At 38.4% G+C, this 16,245-nt stretch overlaps 2 protein-coding genes across 2 annotated transcripts; both read left to right on the top strand.

Annotated features, from left to right (window-relative positions):
* The first annotated feature begins 1,075 nt into the window (after positions 1-1,075).
* Positions 1,076-5,227, top strand: anxa13 (annexin A13). The gene is made up of 7 exons (XM_046032600.1): positions 1,076-1,142; positions 1,540-1,619; positions 1,835-1,903; positions 1,987-2,088; positions 2,329-2,404; positions 2,648-2,760; positions 3,777-5,227. The coding sequence occupies exons 1-7, from the start codon at positions 1,091-1,093 to the stop codon at positions 3,894-3,896; spliced, it is 612 nt and encodes a 203-aa protein (XP_045888556.1). The 5' UTR covers positions 1,076-1,090; the 3' UTR covers positions 3,897-5,227.
* A 2,041-nt stretch (positions 5,228-7,268) lies between these two features.
* On the top strand, positions 7,269-15,243 carry LOC123971060 (coiled-coil domain-containing protein 106-like). Its single transcript, XM_046049621.1, has 5 exons — positions 7,269-7,448; positions 11,530-11,747; positions 13,466-13,678; positions 13,777-13,983; positions 14,555-15,243. Exons 2-5 carry the CDS (start codon positions 11,540-11,542, stop codon positions 14,932-14,934), a joined length of 1,008 nt encoding a protein of 335 aa, XP_045905577.1. The 5' UTR covers positions 7,269-7,448; positions 11,530-11,539; the 3' UTR covers positions 14,935-15,243.
* Positions 15,244-16,245: the final 1,002 nt, after the last annotated feature.

Genomic DNA, 16,245 nt, shown 5'->3' with positions numbered 1-16,245 from the left:
CAACATTTTCTTTCTTATTTCATCAATGGAGGGTTTGTTTTACATCTAATGTTGACGTCATATGTTTTTCTCTCTAAACTTGGTTTTGGTTTTTGGTGGGAAGACACATGCCTTTGGTGTGAGCGACCCAGGTTCAATCCCCCACTGTGGGGACACATCCACCAATGTGTCCCTGAGCAAGACAGTTAACGCCTAGTTGGTCCAGAGGCCTGCGAAATGTAAAGTAATCCTCTCTTGCAATTTACATTTCTATTGGCGTTCTTCTTCCAGACATATTCAAAATATAACAGTTTGTGATTTTCACTTTCTAGTAAGACATTCTGTTAAGTTAATAATTGAAGTAGGATTGTGAGTGACTGGGGCAAAGTTAAGTAGGTGCAACTTAAACTGATGATATCAGTATTGCTTGCTAGGATGAGGTAGTTAGGCGGATTGGTTGGCTTGTTTGGTGTCAGGATCCTGCTGGTGCGTGCTATAGCTGCTGATTTTATGGACTCAAGTGTTGACTCGGCTGAGTATCACCTCTTGGCTCGGGTGAGAACAGCATTCAAAGGCAGCTAGAGGTATGACAGGTCAGGATTAAAGAATGGTGTCACCTGTCTTACCTACTCTAATGGTAGGTCAAAACATCAATTAGCGTTAATACTGGGATTCAATGAGAATGCTCACCCAACCTTTGCCATGTGCTGTAGTTCCTGTGGGGCTCAATGTTGATGTATTCACTCATAATACGTTGTTTCTTCCTGGCACAATGTAAAATAACTAACTAACGTGACAGTTGGGCTGTGTCAGAAAACCTGATATATTATGTAGTGCACTACATTTACTGTCCATCATTTTATTTGTATGTCCGATCACGTAAGTAGTCCCTATATATTGCCCTCAAAAAATCCACAATAACATTTAATTTTCAATCCCTCAATGCATCAAATTGTATAGATGCAAAAATCATAGTTATATATATATAATATCTATATATATTATAGCAAAATAATGATTACCGAGTGTTCCAAAAAATGAAGATACTTCTACTTTTTCTGATCACAACCGTTTCAGTTTCCTCAGCCCCCATTTTCACAAGTTTAAAAAAATGTTTGTGGTCCCTCCCCTTCCGCTACGTAGCCAAGATGGAGACTGTGAGGGTGAGAAGTGTCCAACTTTCCACACTCAACATTTTGACCATTATGTGGACACCATGCGGGTGCTCATAGTGCACTGCATTTTGCCATACTTGTTAGTGTGAATACTCTTATGCACTCGAAATAGCAAGTGTAAGTACAGAAGGGAGTGAATTGACACAGTATTAGTCACACAGACAGGAGTCTGTCATTGAAGAGGCTAACTGGTGGTGTTATTAAACTAAAACGCCCTGCAGCCACATGACTTGAACCAAATGCAGTGAGCATGACAGACTTGTACTTAATGGTAGAATGTAGGGGTGGACTATATATATATATATATATATATATATATGAGACATAAAATAAACAGTGTGAATTTTCATTTGACCCTTTTGTTTACATTGTGTCACTCTTTCAGTGCATGAACGTGATCTTGAAGCAGACATTGAGGGAGATACAAGCGGGGATGTAAGAAACCTGCTCATGGCTCTTTTGCAGGTAAGTGGCCTTGACTTTCTACGCCGTTCGCGTAACTGAACTCCTCCCGTCTGATGTTGGACTGAAATTGAGCTCACTCTCTCTAAACACACACATACGCACGCTGGCCACTTTCCAGACACCCTCTCATTAGTAAAACAGAAACCAGATACAGCTGCTTCAGTCCGAGAGAAAGGCTTAACCACACAGTAATCTTACTCTTCTTCTTCGTCCAGGGCAACAGAGATGAGAGTTACGAGGTGGATGAGGATCTGGCTGAACAAGATGCTACCGCTCTGTTTGAGGTACTTAGTCAATGTTAAATACGTGTTCCTTGCCATCTCATCGCAGATTCATTCATCCTGAACAATAGTGATATTTGTTGCAGGCCGGTGAGGGTTGTTTTGGCACAGATGAGTCCACTTTCACCCACATCCTGGCCACCAGAAATTACCTGCAGCTCCAGGCCACCTTCAAGATATATGAGCAGGTAGGTTTCTGTGTCACGCTGTCTGCAGCTGCGGTGATATGACCTGACATTTCATCTTCAGCTACAGACAGACTTTAATTTAAAATGTCCTGAACTTTTTTTAATTATACTTCAAACATAAATCAATATTCACAATCCTTCTGGGGAGATTAGGAGGAAATTGCAGGCCTGGAAAAGGAAGCCTTACCACTTAAAGGCAATGCTAGTCCTTTAATTCAACTAGTAATTTTCTCTCCATAGCTCTCTGGGACTGAAATCCTAGATGCCATCGAGAATGAGACTTCTGGGACGCTAAAAAAATGCTACATTGCTCTTGGTTAGTATGAAACGCAAACAACAAATTGTCCAAATAAGATAACACATAAAGATGATGTCACATAGTAAAATATAAAGCAAGCTGAGTTGCTTTTTGTGTATCTCATCATGGACTAACACTTTGAGTGGGTAAAGACAATGGTGGATGCTGAATGTTGAATTGAAGTTTCCAATTAACAGACGGTATTTAGTTGTATTGGGAGGAACTGATGGTGTTAATGAAAGCTTTTCTTCCTCCCCTCAGTGAGAGTTGCGAAGAACCCTCAGCTCTACTTTGCCCGACGTCTGAACAAAGCCATGAAGGGAGCGGGCACCGACGAGGACACCCTCATTCGCATCATTGTGTGTCGCTCCGAGGTAATTTCACTAAAACATCAACAGGTGGAGCCAAATATTCAAACTTGTTTTTTGGTTTTCTTTTTTGGTTTTATTTGGGATAAGTAAGGTTAAAGTCCAGTGCCAACAAAACCAAAAATAAAACCTTTTTTTTCTGCAACACATTTTTGTTTTGGAAGGTGTGATGTCATGCCACAGCAGTGGTTCTCAAACTGGGACACAGGATTCATTATGGTGACATAAACAAACAAGTGCTCTGATGCTGGCAAGGCTCTTTTGCTAACCTGAATCTTGTTTATTTCAATCACCTTTACTGTTAATAAAATTTAACTTTATTTTTGCTGCAGTGCGAAGGCATTAACTTTTTTTCTTTCCTTCTCTGAAGGGATGCGTGACAGAAAAAGTTTGAGAACCACTGAGCTACAGACGTGAGGGCTTTGACCCTATACTTAATGTACTGTAGTAACCTGTTTTACTGTAAAATATAGATAATGCGAGATCTCCCCCATCCCAACCTTATTTTGAAACAAAGGCATACTTACTTTAAGTTTATTAGTGAAGCAAGATGTTTTTTCTTGGCCTTTTTGTTGTTGTGGGAGCATTTGAAAATATATAGTAGTAGACTTATCTAGACTTGTGGAAGCTACTTAGTGTCCATTTCAACTTATAACGCATACATTTAATTTTTAATTATTTTCAATAATGTACCACTACGTGTAAAATTGCTGTTCTTTTCTGTCACAACAGTATTTTCCCTGTCTGAAGTCTTGGTTACACATATAAGTAGCAAACATTGTCTTTCTTCAGAAGAAATCCCAATTTATTATGATAATTTTGCTTTTCATAAAGATTTTAGACAGCAAAAAGTTGCAGCACTGTGAACAGATGAAACCAGAATGTGTAAAAATTAAATTATTGTGACATTACTTTAAGGAAGTAAGATTACTGCAGAATGCCGTTCTCCATGTTTGTGTTTCAGACTAATATAAAGACTCTAAAATGCACAAAGCTTGACCTCTTTTTCTTGTCGTCAACAGTACGATCTGGAGACCATCAAGGACATGTATCTGGAGAAGTACGACGTGCCTCTGAAGGACGCCCTGAAGGACGAGTGCAGCGGCGACTTTAAACGCCTCCTCGTGGCCATCTGCCACTAAACATCGGAGGGTTTCAGCAGAGCGGACGTGGGCGAAAGAGGCACGGACAGCAGAGTATGTTTATACTGAGGGCGCTGCTGTTTTCTGTCTAACAAACTAATACTACTCCGTGTAACATTATGTCGGGAGCAGGAGGGTGATAAAAGAATTAACCTGGCATGTCTTGTCCAAGTTACTGTGAATTTGAATGCCTCTCCTTTTTAACTTATTCCACAGACATTAGTTACAAAATCCCCGTTGAACTGGATTTGCTCATCTGTCTGTGAAACTACCGTTTCGGTCAATTACTGCCCATTTCTTAGTCGATTTTATGCGCCAGTTCTTAAATTCTTTACCAGCATTTATACAGTGGTGAAGCAAGTTTTAGTCACTGTAAACAAGCACCAAGATTTATACATTTCCAACGCTCACAGGAGCCAACTGATGTCACACTGATTCATTTACACTGAGTGTGATTTGATCAGGTGGTTTGAGGCTCGATAGGATAATCTCATTGTAAACATGAGACATTTTCGTACACTGGGAAAGCTATGGCCTCAGTATGCCTTTCTGCTGCTGCATTTACTGATATATTGAGACAATACATGTTACATCATTATCTTTATATACTGTTTAATCAAATAATTCATGTTTGATTTTATTTTTTCCAGGGCTATCTTTCACCCTCCATGCCCCCAAACACAGTGACTGTTGTACTTCACTGCTGTTAAAACTAATGCAATCACTCCATATGGCTTGAAGTTTGTGCTTATAAGTGAAGAAATGTGCAAGTTTGTGATGAATGAAAATTAGTTTGTGTCATGAAGGAAATGCAAAGTTATGTGAAATGGCATTTTATACATGTTCCTGATTCGCTGAAGAGAATATATATTTGATCAGCTGCTTATTGAGAAGAAACTATATATTGATTTACAGTATGTTGCATTTTTCTTCTTCACTACAACTAGAAAAACGTGACAAATCCAAATACACCTCACCTTGTTATACCTTTTTTTTTTTTTTGTATTTCACGACTAACACAGTAGAGTGTTTAATAGATAACATTATTTAGTTTACTGTTTTAGGTAGGCCAGAGGGTATATGAGAAGAAACATTTAACATCTGGACAGTTTGATGTCTCTAACAGTGTGTCTCCACATGGCAGCTGAGATTTGTTAAAATTACCACTACTGTAAACATTTTGCAACAAGCTGAGTAAAAACTCAACTGAACTGCAGTTACATGAGATAGTTACAACGTGAAGGACGTCTCTTGGGTTCGTGGGACAAGTGTTTGCCTCTCTATAGCCAAAGAATTTATTCTAACTTCAAATAAAGTTCCCTGTAACGTCATCGTGCCTGGTTTTATTTGAACTTTAACTGTCTTTGATACACTAATTATTGCACACATAGTATAACTAGACCACATAGCTGGAATTGACAGAGATTTTCTTTTTACATGTGCAGTTGTATCCTGGTTTTTGGAGTATCCTGGGTTATGTGTAGCACATGTAAGCACCATATCCTGCTTTCAGAAACCAGGATATGCTACCCGGAGTACTCCAACAGAAATCAGGATACTGTTTCATGTAAACACCATATCTAAGTTATCTTTGTTGGTACAGGACATATTAACTTAGATGGTGAGAAATGAAGACACAGCTGCACACAGATTATAAACATAGTGTTTAGACTCATGAATACAGGGATATGAATAACCAGGTTTCGCATGTTCTATGTAAACATCATATCTCAAAGATCAAAATCAGGATACTAATGTGCATTTAAACACACCCATTGTTCATATGCCTCCAATGGAAGTTTAGACATTTGCACTGAAAAACAAAACAAAGAACTTTGAGTTGGTGTAGTACATTGTCAATAACTTATCAGTTACGGAAATACTAAACTCTCCTGATGTAACACACGTTGAAATCTAAAATCATTGTAATAACTACTCTAGTACTTGTACTTTACTTGATTATTTCCATTTAATGCTACTTCTACTCCACTATATTTCAGAGCTTAATATTGTACTTTTTACTCCACTACATGTACTTGATAAATGTAGTGAACTAGCTAATTTACAGAATTAGATTAATAATATAAAATAGTATCAACAAATAAAATGTTCTATATATTATTATAGATTATGCTACACAGCAGTATATAAGATAATTGAAAATAGCTCCATCTGATATATATTGATCTAATTGGCTATACATGGTAGTGGAATGCAGGACTTTTAAACGAGTATTTCTACACTTACTAATTTTACTTATGTAAATAATTATGCATACTTTTTCCTCCGCTGCTGTTCAGTTTGCAGAAACTTACTGAAAGTTTTTGCGACGTTTAAACGGATAACGATGCCGTTGTCGTGGCAACACAACAGCGCTCTATAGCAGATCAATATGATTTCCATGACAACCTCATCAATCACTCAGTGGCCGTCAAGCATGCAAACAATCAGTGACGCTATGAGAGGACACGCCCCCTTTAAGCATTTCACCGCTCTTTTGCTGCCTTTAAGGACTGTGGGGAATATGTAAATTAATAATGTATATTTACCATGATATTTACATGTAAACCCACACGCATTTTAACAGCTGGTGATACTTAGTAGAAGCATTGTGCCTAATTTAAAGAATATCCCAAAAACCAAAGTGTAATGATGGTGGTGACGCAATGGATAAAATGTCTGCCTTTGGTGTGAGAGATCCGGGTTCGATTCCCCACCGTGACCCATCTACCGATGTGCTCCCTGAGCACTTAACCCCTAGTTCAGAGGCGTGTAGCAATTGTAAGTCGCTTTGGATTCATAGAAGCATCAGCTAAATGAATAAATGTAATGATGTTGTCAGAAATTACTTAGTGTATGTTGTCACAGGGGGAACCAAAAGAGTTGGGAAGTTGAATTTAAGAGTATTGGCCGCTCAAATTATCTATCTGGTAATCTAGCTTCCCTCCACCTCAAGCGTTTTTCCACGTGTCCAGACACATGGGTATGAATTATATTTAATGCTGTTGCCTATCATACAGTTTGCAACTTTAGCCTTTGAAGGCTGTGGGATCTTTGTACTGTAAATATGTAATGAAAAAAAACTAAAATAAATAATATGAACATTTGGGTCTGACTTTAAGAATTCCAGTTGCCTATTTAAATTGTCTTGAATTCTTTTGAGGGATAAGCAGCTGCTGGAAAGCTAAAAAGGAGTCCCCTTTTAATAATAGCAATCATTTCGAAATATGATTTACAGACAGCTAATTTGAGGGCACGGTAAGCCAACAAGATTACAGGGTACAGCGTTATGAAGTGTTTACCTTTAATATAGTCGTGAGAAATCCGACTTTCCGTCGAGCCCTGAAGGCAGCGTAATGTCTCAATCGCGTCAGTGGTCTGTGGCACCGCCCCTGTCTCAGACATGCACGCTGTGGTCTCGCATTTTTTCACTCGTCTCTGTTTATATTATCGAAAAACGGTGCATTTCACACGGAGTGAGATTTCAGTGCAGTGCAACACAAACACGGGAACATCTCCAACACTTGTTTTACCCGCTGGACTGTCTTGAAGGTACGTTGTCCTGTGTGTTTCACTGGCTGTGTTGGTCCTTTTCCCCCTATTTGCTGGTAATTACAGTCATTAGCATCCATCTTGGTAGGAGCTAATTAAAACCACTGCAAGAAGAAATGGTTGGCCCTTTAGCCTACTAAATACCTTTGTGTGTTTTATGAGCTATTTAACTTCTGTCATGCCAAATATGTTGATTAAAATAAACGTACTAATTAAAACACCATTATATTCGTGTAATTAATCAATAGGGGTAAAGATAATAGGCCTGCTGAGTTGTCTTTGCATTATGGCACTTTATTAGTGTTTTTACCTGCTAGCACTGAAAAATGTAAAATGTCTTTAGAGGCTGCGGTAGGTCAGTGCCATGAGAGTCATTCACACCTCGTGTTGGGGCCAGATTAATCACTGCAGCACTCACTTGTGTTTAGCTGCTGCAGCCTGCACATGTTAAAGAGTCCACTATCATCTCCATGGAAACATGGAGTAAAACAGTGATGTCCACTTCCTGCAACAAAAAAAAAACAAGTACATAAACTAAGATATGTTGCTTCCAGACGTCATGCGCCTGAATGTACCACAACTTGTTTGCATAGACTCTTCAGCCAATAACCACATTCAGTTACACCTTAAAATTATAAACAAACTAATAATTTACAAAATACAAGTAGGCTAATACATGACTGGTGATGATATAGCCTAATGCATCATTAATGTATCGTGAATTCCTGTGGTGATAAAGTCACTGTCACTTTATGTGATCAGTTAAAGGGACACTCCACCAATCTCACACAATAATGTCTTCTGCAGCTTCTTATTGGGCAAATAACCCTGATGATGTGATAAAAGTTACCACATCCTCAATAGGAATGAGGTTTTTGGAGTCTGACAGAAGTGTGCATTTAGAAGGCAGAGGTGTGTAATGAAAGATGCTATTGAAGTGCATTTTGGGAAACGTGGGTTTCAGTGTTTTTGAGCTCGAGGGACTGAAAGTCAAGACATCTCTGCATCTGCTGCTTTGGATGTGTCTCTGGTAATGTGGACAAGTCACTGACCAAATGTAATACCCAGTTTTTCTTTCTCACTTTATTACATTTCATAATTGTAACCTGTTATTATGCGCTGACCAGCAACCATTCCTTTAAAAAAAAAAAATTTTAAATATAACAAAATAAAGAAATACTAGCCCGTACATGACGTGATATAAACAAAGACTGCTGGGTGCAGCTACATTCTCATCCAAACAGAGTTTGTCATGTTTTTTTGTCTGTCAAACAAATATCGCTAAAGTTGATCTGTGTATGATTGTATGTGCAGCATTAAAGTTGATTTGATTGGTTTGTTTCAACAGAAAGCCAAGTGCACACAAGTCTTGTAAATTGCAGGATGCATGTCTCCACACGCTGCAACTTCTGGTTTTTGGTCCCACTGAAGTTCTGCAGTAGAAAGAAGAAGAAACAGCCGTTTGTTTTAAGTGAATTATTCTGTGAGGATGTAATAATGATAGATTTTACAGTCCAGTATACACAAAGTGTGATGTTAGCTGTAGTAGCTGTCTGGAGCCGGTGTGCTGGCTCCATTCTCACTAACATGTACAGTACGAGACCAGATGTGTAACAAAATGGAAAATATGCATCAACTGGGAAAACAACATTTCTTTATTCACACCATCAAGCAACATAGAAATTCTGAAGCCTGATTCTAAAATACATTTAGGGCATCACTGCTCAGTCTCAATTAATGCTTAGCTAATGCATGATTTATCATATGTTCTGATGAATATATTCATCATATCATATATCATGAACTCATGTGGCTCAGGATTAATAAATGATTAGGTTGCTATCAGTTTTGTCTTCCTTTATTAAGTTATTCAGTACAAAGGTAAAATCATTGTACACTGCAGTCATACAATAACAAAGATGCAGCGAGGATTGCTTGTTAATCATTAGTAAACAGTTCACCACATTAACTGAACCAACCTGATGATGTCATGGAGAGGTAACCCTGAATGCAGTTAATGAAGACGTGTGTCGTTTTTTTAACTGCAAAGGACACGAACGTGCAGCTATTAGCTATTCTTTTGTTAGTTGCAGTTCATTCATATGCATTTCTCATAACGTGATGTTTCACATGCATGACGTGATGCTAATGTAGCCTACTTAAAGCTATAACTAGAGCCTTTATTGAATTAATAACAAATGAATGCTATGCAATCATTTGTTTTTATGAATATTATTTTGCAGATAAGTAACTGTAAATTCTGATTAACTTCTGTTTATTATTGACAAAATATATTTTACTAGAACAGCTCTCAGTGACCATTGCTGTTGCTGCCATTAAACAAATAAACAAGGACTTTGTCCTACCTTATAAAAAACAAAAAGTTAATTGTATCACTTAATCTGGGGGAAGAAAAGTAAAAGTAATTATGACTTTTGTATCTCATCATTTCGTCTTACTATCTTATGAGAAAACATCTTATGATTATGAAAAAACAATCTCATAATTAAAAGAAAAGTGATGGGAAGCTTGACCAGGTCAGAGTCACTCCGTTCATTCAGGAGCAGCAAGCAAAACCAGCACAGGATGCTTCATGTCACAAGACCATTGATGTGTGACGGTTAACTCACAGTTAAGTCATGCGTTTATTTCGGGCCAACAAATTTGTTGTAAACCAGTGAAGTGTAAAAAAAAAAAAGAAGAAGAAGAAATTCTACTTCTGTCCAACAGCAGAGCAACATCTTGTCTTAAAGGATCAGCTATATGTATTACTGTATGTCTCAAGCTTGCTGCATTTGGTTTTTGTTTATATGGCAAGTTAATGACTTCATGGTTCATTGCATGATGAATATATGAAGTAATAGTGCCTTTTATTATTTTAATATCCAGTGACAGCAGTTCATGTAACGTGATGCAGTAAATCTCGGCGCAGTAATTCAAGTATCAAAGAAATTCCTACGTAACAGTACTTAATTTAATAATAAGGATGTAGAGCCATGTTTTAGTTTAACAGCGTGAAACCACAAAAAAGTGATTACATTTTAATTAACTTGCAGGCAAAGGATGACTTTTTTAGACAATAGGCATTGTTGTTACATTGAGATGACCAACTTGGGCAACACCAAAACCTTTTGACATTTATTTGTTTTGGCGATTGTCCAACATTCACTTGTACTTAATCAGAAAAACTGCAACCGCAAACTTTTGACAATCTGTGTTTAAAGTATTAATACATGTATTTTTGCAATATACTATGAAACCATGTTCAAATTTGCTGGGTAGTAAAATGGCCTGACACAGTAAAACAACAGTATTTCTGGAGATGTTATGGATATACTGGATATTAGTTTAAAAATAGTTCAGGTTTAGGTTAGCAGGTTTTTATAAACCCAAACAATATATTTTAAATGCATAAAAATAATTTTGTGGCAAATCTTACCATTTATGGTAGTGGTTGACTGATTTGGGTTTTTCAATGGCCGGTGCTGATATTTAGGGAACAAGGCCAATATATAATGCCGATATCAAAAGAATAAAAGTCGTATAATTCCATTTTTCCTTGCAGAGTTCAGTGTAATATACATATTATCTTAACCTGTAATGTGTTGTTTTAGATGGGATTGTTATTAATTAATGAAATAGAAAAATACATTGTATTGTACTGTAGATTACATAACGTGACTGGTGTTTAAGGGAGAGTGGGGTACAGTTTGTCAGAAGTGACGTCATTCAAATGCATTATTCTCTACAGTATGACTGTAAAACTAGCCAGTAATGGTTTTCGTTTAGTAGATCTGCTGTCATTTGGATGATATATCGGCCTCGTGAACGCAGGGATCGGTATCTTAAAATGCCAGATATCGACCCACTAATTTAAAGAGTAGAGACTGACGGCTACTTTATAGACTAAGAAAAGTCTGAATGTAGTTTTAGCCAAAGGTATACAAAGTAAAGTATCAATTCTGACAATGTCTTTCTTTGGGGTGTCTTAAACAGTATGTAAAATACTTCATGAATCTCTCCGAACATCTCCGTGAGCGTTTCTAGGTTTCATATAACCTGCCTCTTGTCCTGTTCCCAGGTTTGGAGCGATGTCATCCGTGTGGCAACAGGAGCCATCAGGTTATTCTGCCTGTGTAGAGATTGACTCCAGCTCTGTGAGGTGCAAAGACAGGCTCACCTCTCCGGCCTGGCTGAAGCAGGAACAAGACGAACTCCGCATCATCAAGTGGGAGAACTTCCAAACGGGACCCTCAGCTGATGCTGTTCAGGACAACACGCCCAGCAGTGCCATGTCTGGTCAGAGCATATTTATTTTTGAGTTGTTAATTGGTCTTTGACCTGTGGCCTGTACTACGAAGGGAGTTCAACCTACTCAGAGTTAACTCATCAGGCAAACTTGACAAACTCTGACCGCCTACACTGGAGTTAAACGGTACTACGAAGATGGATAAGATGTTGGTTAGTGGAGTCGGTGTTCACCCGGTGTTAACTTAATTGGAGTTAGTGCGCGTTTGCATAAAAGTGTGTGCTCGGCCGTGCAGGCAGAGTTTTTTCGCAACGGCTCATGCTCCGTATTTCTCCAGAGGAATGCACGTTGGTAGTGTCAGGAAATTAAGAATACAAAGACAAGTTAAGGGCTAAATCTAATATCGTGGCAGACTACAAAGCCAGGGAGGCTTGTTGGCTTCGTATTGAGTAAATTTGTAGCCTAATTATCTTCCCAGTGTTCTGATTGTAGTTCAAATCTATATTATGTGGCCTATTTTATGGGCTCTTCTTTTATATGTAATATGAGTAAGATGTAAAGGTACAACTGCACATAAGGTCCATTGTAATAAAAAAAAGGAGCCTACAAGTAAAAAACTTTATATATAATTTATATATATATAATATTCTCTGACATTATAGTCACACATTTATGAGAGAAACTTCACAGTGCAAGGCTGCAACATCACACACACACGTCTGCTGTGTAGTATGCATGCATTGGAAAGTTATATTAAACTTTGCAATCAGATTTAGCAGTGAGGAAGTTTAGCCCACAATCACTATCATGCACCTTAGAGACTTTGCCGTGGATTGGGCGTATTCAGAAGAAAACACCAGAGTGATTTTCGATTTTTTGTTACATTAATTTCAAGGGAATTTCCGATTATTCTTCTTGTAAATTTCACACTTTCATCTAGGATTATTATTTACTATTTAGGTTATTTCCCCCGACCCTGGCTCCCTATTTTTTGGACAAATAGTCTATCTAAATATGTGAAAACACTCAAGTACAGATGGGCTACATCTAAGAAACTATCCCGTTAATTAATTAAGAAATTTCCTCTCTAAAATCACCGGGGCTGCAGGGCTCGCTGTCTGAACGTAATGCTGTTGTGTTCAGAACCTCACTGCAACCGCAGTGGAACAAATCAGGATGAAATCTAAACGTATTTCATAAAGTGGTGTGTATTAATATCCTACTTCTCATCATTAACACTGAGTACAGATGTGTTTTGTAGTCCACGTACAGGGTAACCTCGAGTTAACCACAAACAAAACCTGCTCGGAGCAGTTTAGAGATGCCGCGTAAATTGCCATGGCAACAGACCTCGGGTAGCACCTATCCACCTTTCGTAGTACGAGTTAACCGGGAAGTTACACCCGACGTCACAAAGTCACTCCTGAAGTTACCTGGATAAGCCAGTTACCCCGCTTCGTAGTACAAGCCACTGAACCTCATCTGCCAAAAGCGGCAACTTCCTGTTTTATACCAATTGCATTGCTTCCTTTAGCCTATCGACACACAATATAAAATGTTGTTTTTGGCAATTGTCTTTTTTTTTTAGAATACTCTAGATAATTGTAAATATTTATTGATGTTTTAAAAATTTTGATTATTCCTTTATAATATCTGCTCCACCAAACATAAACAAAAATGAAAAAGCAATGAAGTAATTTAAGCTTATGGAACTTGTTGTTGGAAGCTGTGTGTTTTAATGCTCTCCACGTGGCTTGTCATCCTCTAGCTGCCCCGCATGTAGAAAGCCTGCCCCCGAGAGTGCTGCTGACCATCACCAAGCTCCAGTGCATGCTGGAGAGCAAACAGGAACGCATTGCTGCGCTGGAGAGACAGGTGGAGGACCTGATGCAGGACCGCAAGTTCCTGAGGAGCCAGATTGAAAACCTCACAAGTAACCGCTCCATGCCAACTTTTGCGTCACCAAGTCCAGTGACTGAAGGTCAGTGTCTGAAGTGAAGCTGTGGGCAGTGCTCACCTTTAAAATATTCACACTGCTTGGGTGCTCGTACTCATGTCGTTTTTGTTGATCGTACACAGCTCCGAAACCCAGCAAAGTGCAGCACTCAGAAAACAAATCTCGGAAGAGAGAAAGAGTTTCTTGTAGTTCGGCTGACAGCAGCGACAGCGACTCTGAAGCGTCAGAATCATCTGAAGTTTCAGCGGCCTCAAGTGAACACAGACGGAAGAAACACCATAAGGACAAGAAAAGATCGAAGAAAGGGAAGGACTACAGCAGGAAGAGAGGTAGTAATCATGTCTCCAACGTCTTCATGAAGGCTAAAATCTCACCCATCAAATTCAGCCTTCAGAAAATGTAGAAAGGGACTGAGATAGTAAAACTGGTTTAATGGATATCCTCAGTGACCATTTTGTAAATGTAAACACATTCAGCTTTTCCTAGATAATTCAAGTCAGAACCTGGATTCATTTCGAAAAAACAATCCTACTGTTGTGACAGCAAAAGTAATAATTGTGTGATGTCAGTTAGATTCAAAATGTACACGAAATACAAATAAAAATTCACCAGAGTCAGAGAATAAGACCGTGTACTTCAATTGAGAATTTGTATGAGAATTGTATAGGCTAAATCTTGTGTGGGGAGATTAAACTATTTCAAATTAAATTGTAAAGAAAGAAAAGTGTTTTTACTAACGTCCACTGGTAAGTAAGACAGCTTGTAAGAGTTAAAATTATTTCAAGAAAATACACTATTTCTTAGTATAACATTATTTACTTTTGTGTCCATGTTTGTAATTGCTACATGTTCTTCAGTACACAGTGTTAATTGCATATGCCTTGTCATTCATTCCACCAGCCACCGGCGTCCAGTATGTCATCCACCGCTACAAACAGGTCCTGTCAGCCTTCATCAAGAAGAAAAGCATGAGCGAAGCCTTCCGTCATCTGGGAATCGACCGCAACACCATCGCCAACACAGCGTCGATTGCCGAGCTCCATCTGGCCGGCAAAGACATGGTGCCCTTGGTGGGCATGTTCCGCCAAGGAGAAGAGACTCTGGTCAGCTATGCTCATAGGTGCACCTTGGTCATTGACAGCGACGCTGACCTTTCCAGGAGAATAGACCACATGAAAGCAAACGGCGAGCTTCTGCCCATCTCAGGGAAAAGGCCGAGGGCGTTGCATTCACACCTGCAGCAGCTGGGGGGCGCTGCAGAGAGCATTTTAATAGGTTGATGATTATTTCATTGCATTGAGAAGGGGTGAAACATAATGCCTTCACAAAATGATGTTCTTTGTTTGTTTTTCCTCAATCTGAGCTGCTGGATTTAACTGTTTCATGTAGCATTTTTGCATTTCTACAAGGGGAACAAATTATTGATTATTTTCAGTATATGCTTTTCAGGAAATCAGGACGGCTAAGTCTTTTGTTAAAACATACTTTTATAGATGAGCCTTTCCTGATTTTAGTTGATTTTAATTAATTGTATTTTAACTGTATTTTAATTTTATAACTTTCTTCCTGCTTTTACCGTGTATTTTGTTTGCTGTGTTTTATTTTGTTTGCTCTTGTGAAAGCACTTTGTAACATTCTTTTGAAAAGTGCTCTAAAAATAAATATTATTATTATGATTATTATTATGATTATTATTATTATTATTACCCACATATAAATATTTAGGAATGTATATTTTGTACTTGATAGCCATGAAAATAATGTTCGGCTGTTTTCACTAATGGACATTTTCTTCATTATTTAAGAGTAGATGTGTGTGCAGTGTTAGAAACACCCACAAGATGGCAGTGCTCACATATTAGATTATGTTTACAAATCACTCCTCTTGGTTTTCACTCCAAAATGGTGGATAGTCAAATTTCCAGAACCAGAACCTTGCTGGAGGTGTAACTTTATGTTCATAGACTTTGTGAAAATAATTTTGTTGCCATTATCCTGTGATTCACATGCTATAATTGAAGTGAGCGATTTTCAAACTGCATTTGTTGCAAAGTGTGTTAATGTTTCTGAACTGCCTACAAATGAAATATGAAAACACTTGTTTGTTGATACAGACATTTCAGTGAGTTATGTTGCCTTTGTTTCTACCCAAGGATGTTTTTTAAGTGGCATGTATCAACACATTTTCACATGATACTACTGTACGTGACCTTTAATAGAGCTACTGAATCTGTAACCTTTCAGACAGGAATTCAAAATCACTTGATCCCAGGTCAGCAGATGGTAAAGGACCCTTGAAGTCAGCATCACATCAACACCAAATCATGTAACTTGAGATGAAATGTGATAACAAATTAAATGCACTGCAGTAGAACTCTATACGGCATTAAATGTGGCCCTAGTCCCAGAGGCATATTTGTCTCTTGACCAGAGGAATGGGCAGCACCAGTTGTGTAGACAGATGGGAAAGCTTGGTAAGACATCCTTGGGCGATGGTAAGTGTCACCTCGAAGTGTTGCCATTGCCTTCCCTGCTGTTTACTTTTCACATGGAGTGACAAATTACTCGTGCAAAGCCATTACAGGGGCTGC

This window comes from Micropterus dolomieu, linkage group LG01, assembly GCF_021292245.1.
Source record: "Micropterus dolomieu isolate WLL.071019.BEF.003 ecotype Adirondacks linkage group LG01, ASM2129224v1, whole genome shotgun sequence".
Taxonomy (NCBI): domain Eukaryota; kingdom Metazoa; phylum Chordata; class Actinopteri; order Centrarchiformes; family Centrarchidae; genus Micropterus; species Micropterus dolomieu.
The sequence above is the reverse complement of the archived record's forward strand: the minus strand, read 5'-3'. Positions and strand labels throughout refer to the sequence as shown.

What these genes read in the sequence shown, in the direction of transcription:
- anxa13 (XM_046032600.1), top strand. Translation starts at nt 1,091, where the DNA reads ATGTTTGTGGTCCCTCCCCTTCCGCTACGTAGCCAAGATGGAGACTGT. An exon ending in TGCTCATGGCTCTTTTGCAG is followed by an intron (nt 1,620 to 1,834) that starts GTAAGTGGCCTT and finishes TTCTTCGTCCAG; the next exon opens with GGCAACAGAGATGAGAGTTA. An exon ending in TCATTGTGTGTCGCTCCGAG is followed by an intron (nt 2,761 to 3,776) that starts GTAATTTCACTA and finishes TGTCGTCAACAG; the next exon opens with TACGATCTGGAGACCATCAA.
- LOC123971060 (XM_046049621.1), top strand. Translation starts at nt 11,540, where the DNA reads ATGTCATCCGTGTGGCAACAGGAGCCATCAGGTTATTCTGCCTGTGTA. An exon ending in GCCCAGCAGTGCCATGTCTG is followed by an intron (nt 11,748 to 13,465) that starts GTCAGAGCATAT and finishes GTCATCCTCTAG; the next exon opens with CTGCCCCGCATGTAGAAAGC. An exon ending in GGACTACAGCAGGAAGAGAG is followed by an intron (nt 13,984 to 14,554) that starts GTAGTAATCATG and finishes TCATTCCACCAG; the next exon opens with CCACCGGCGTCCAGTATGTC.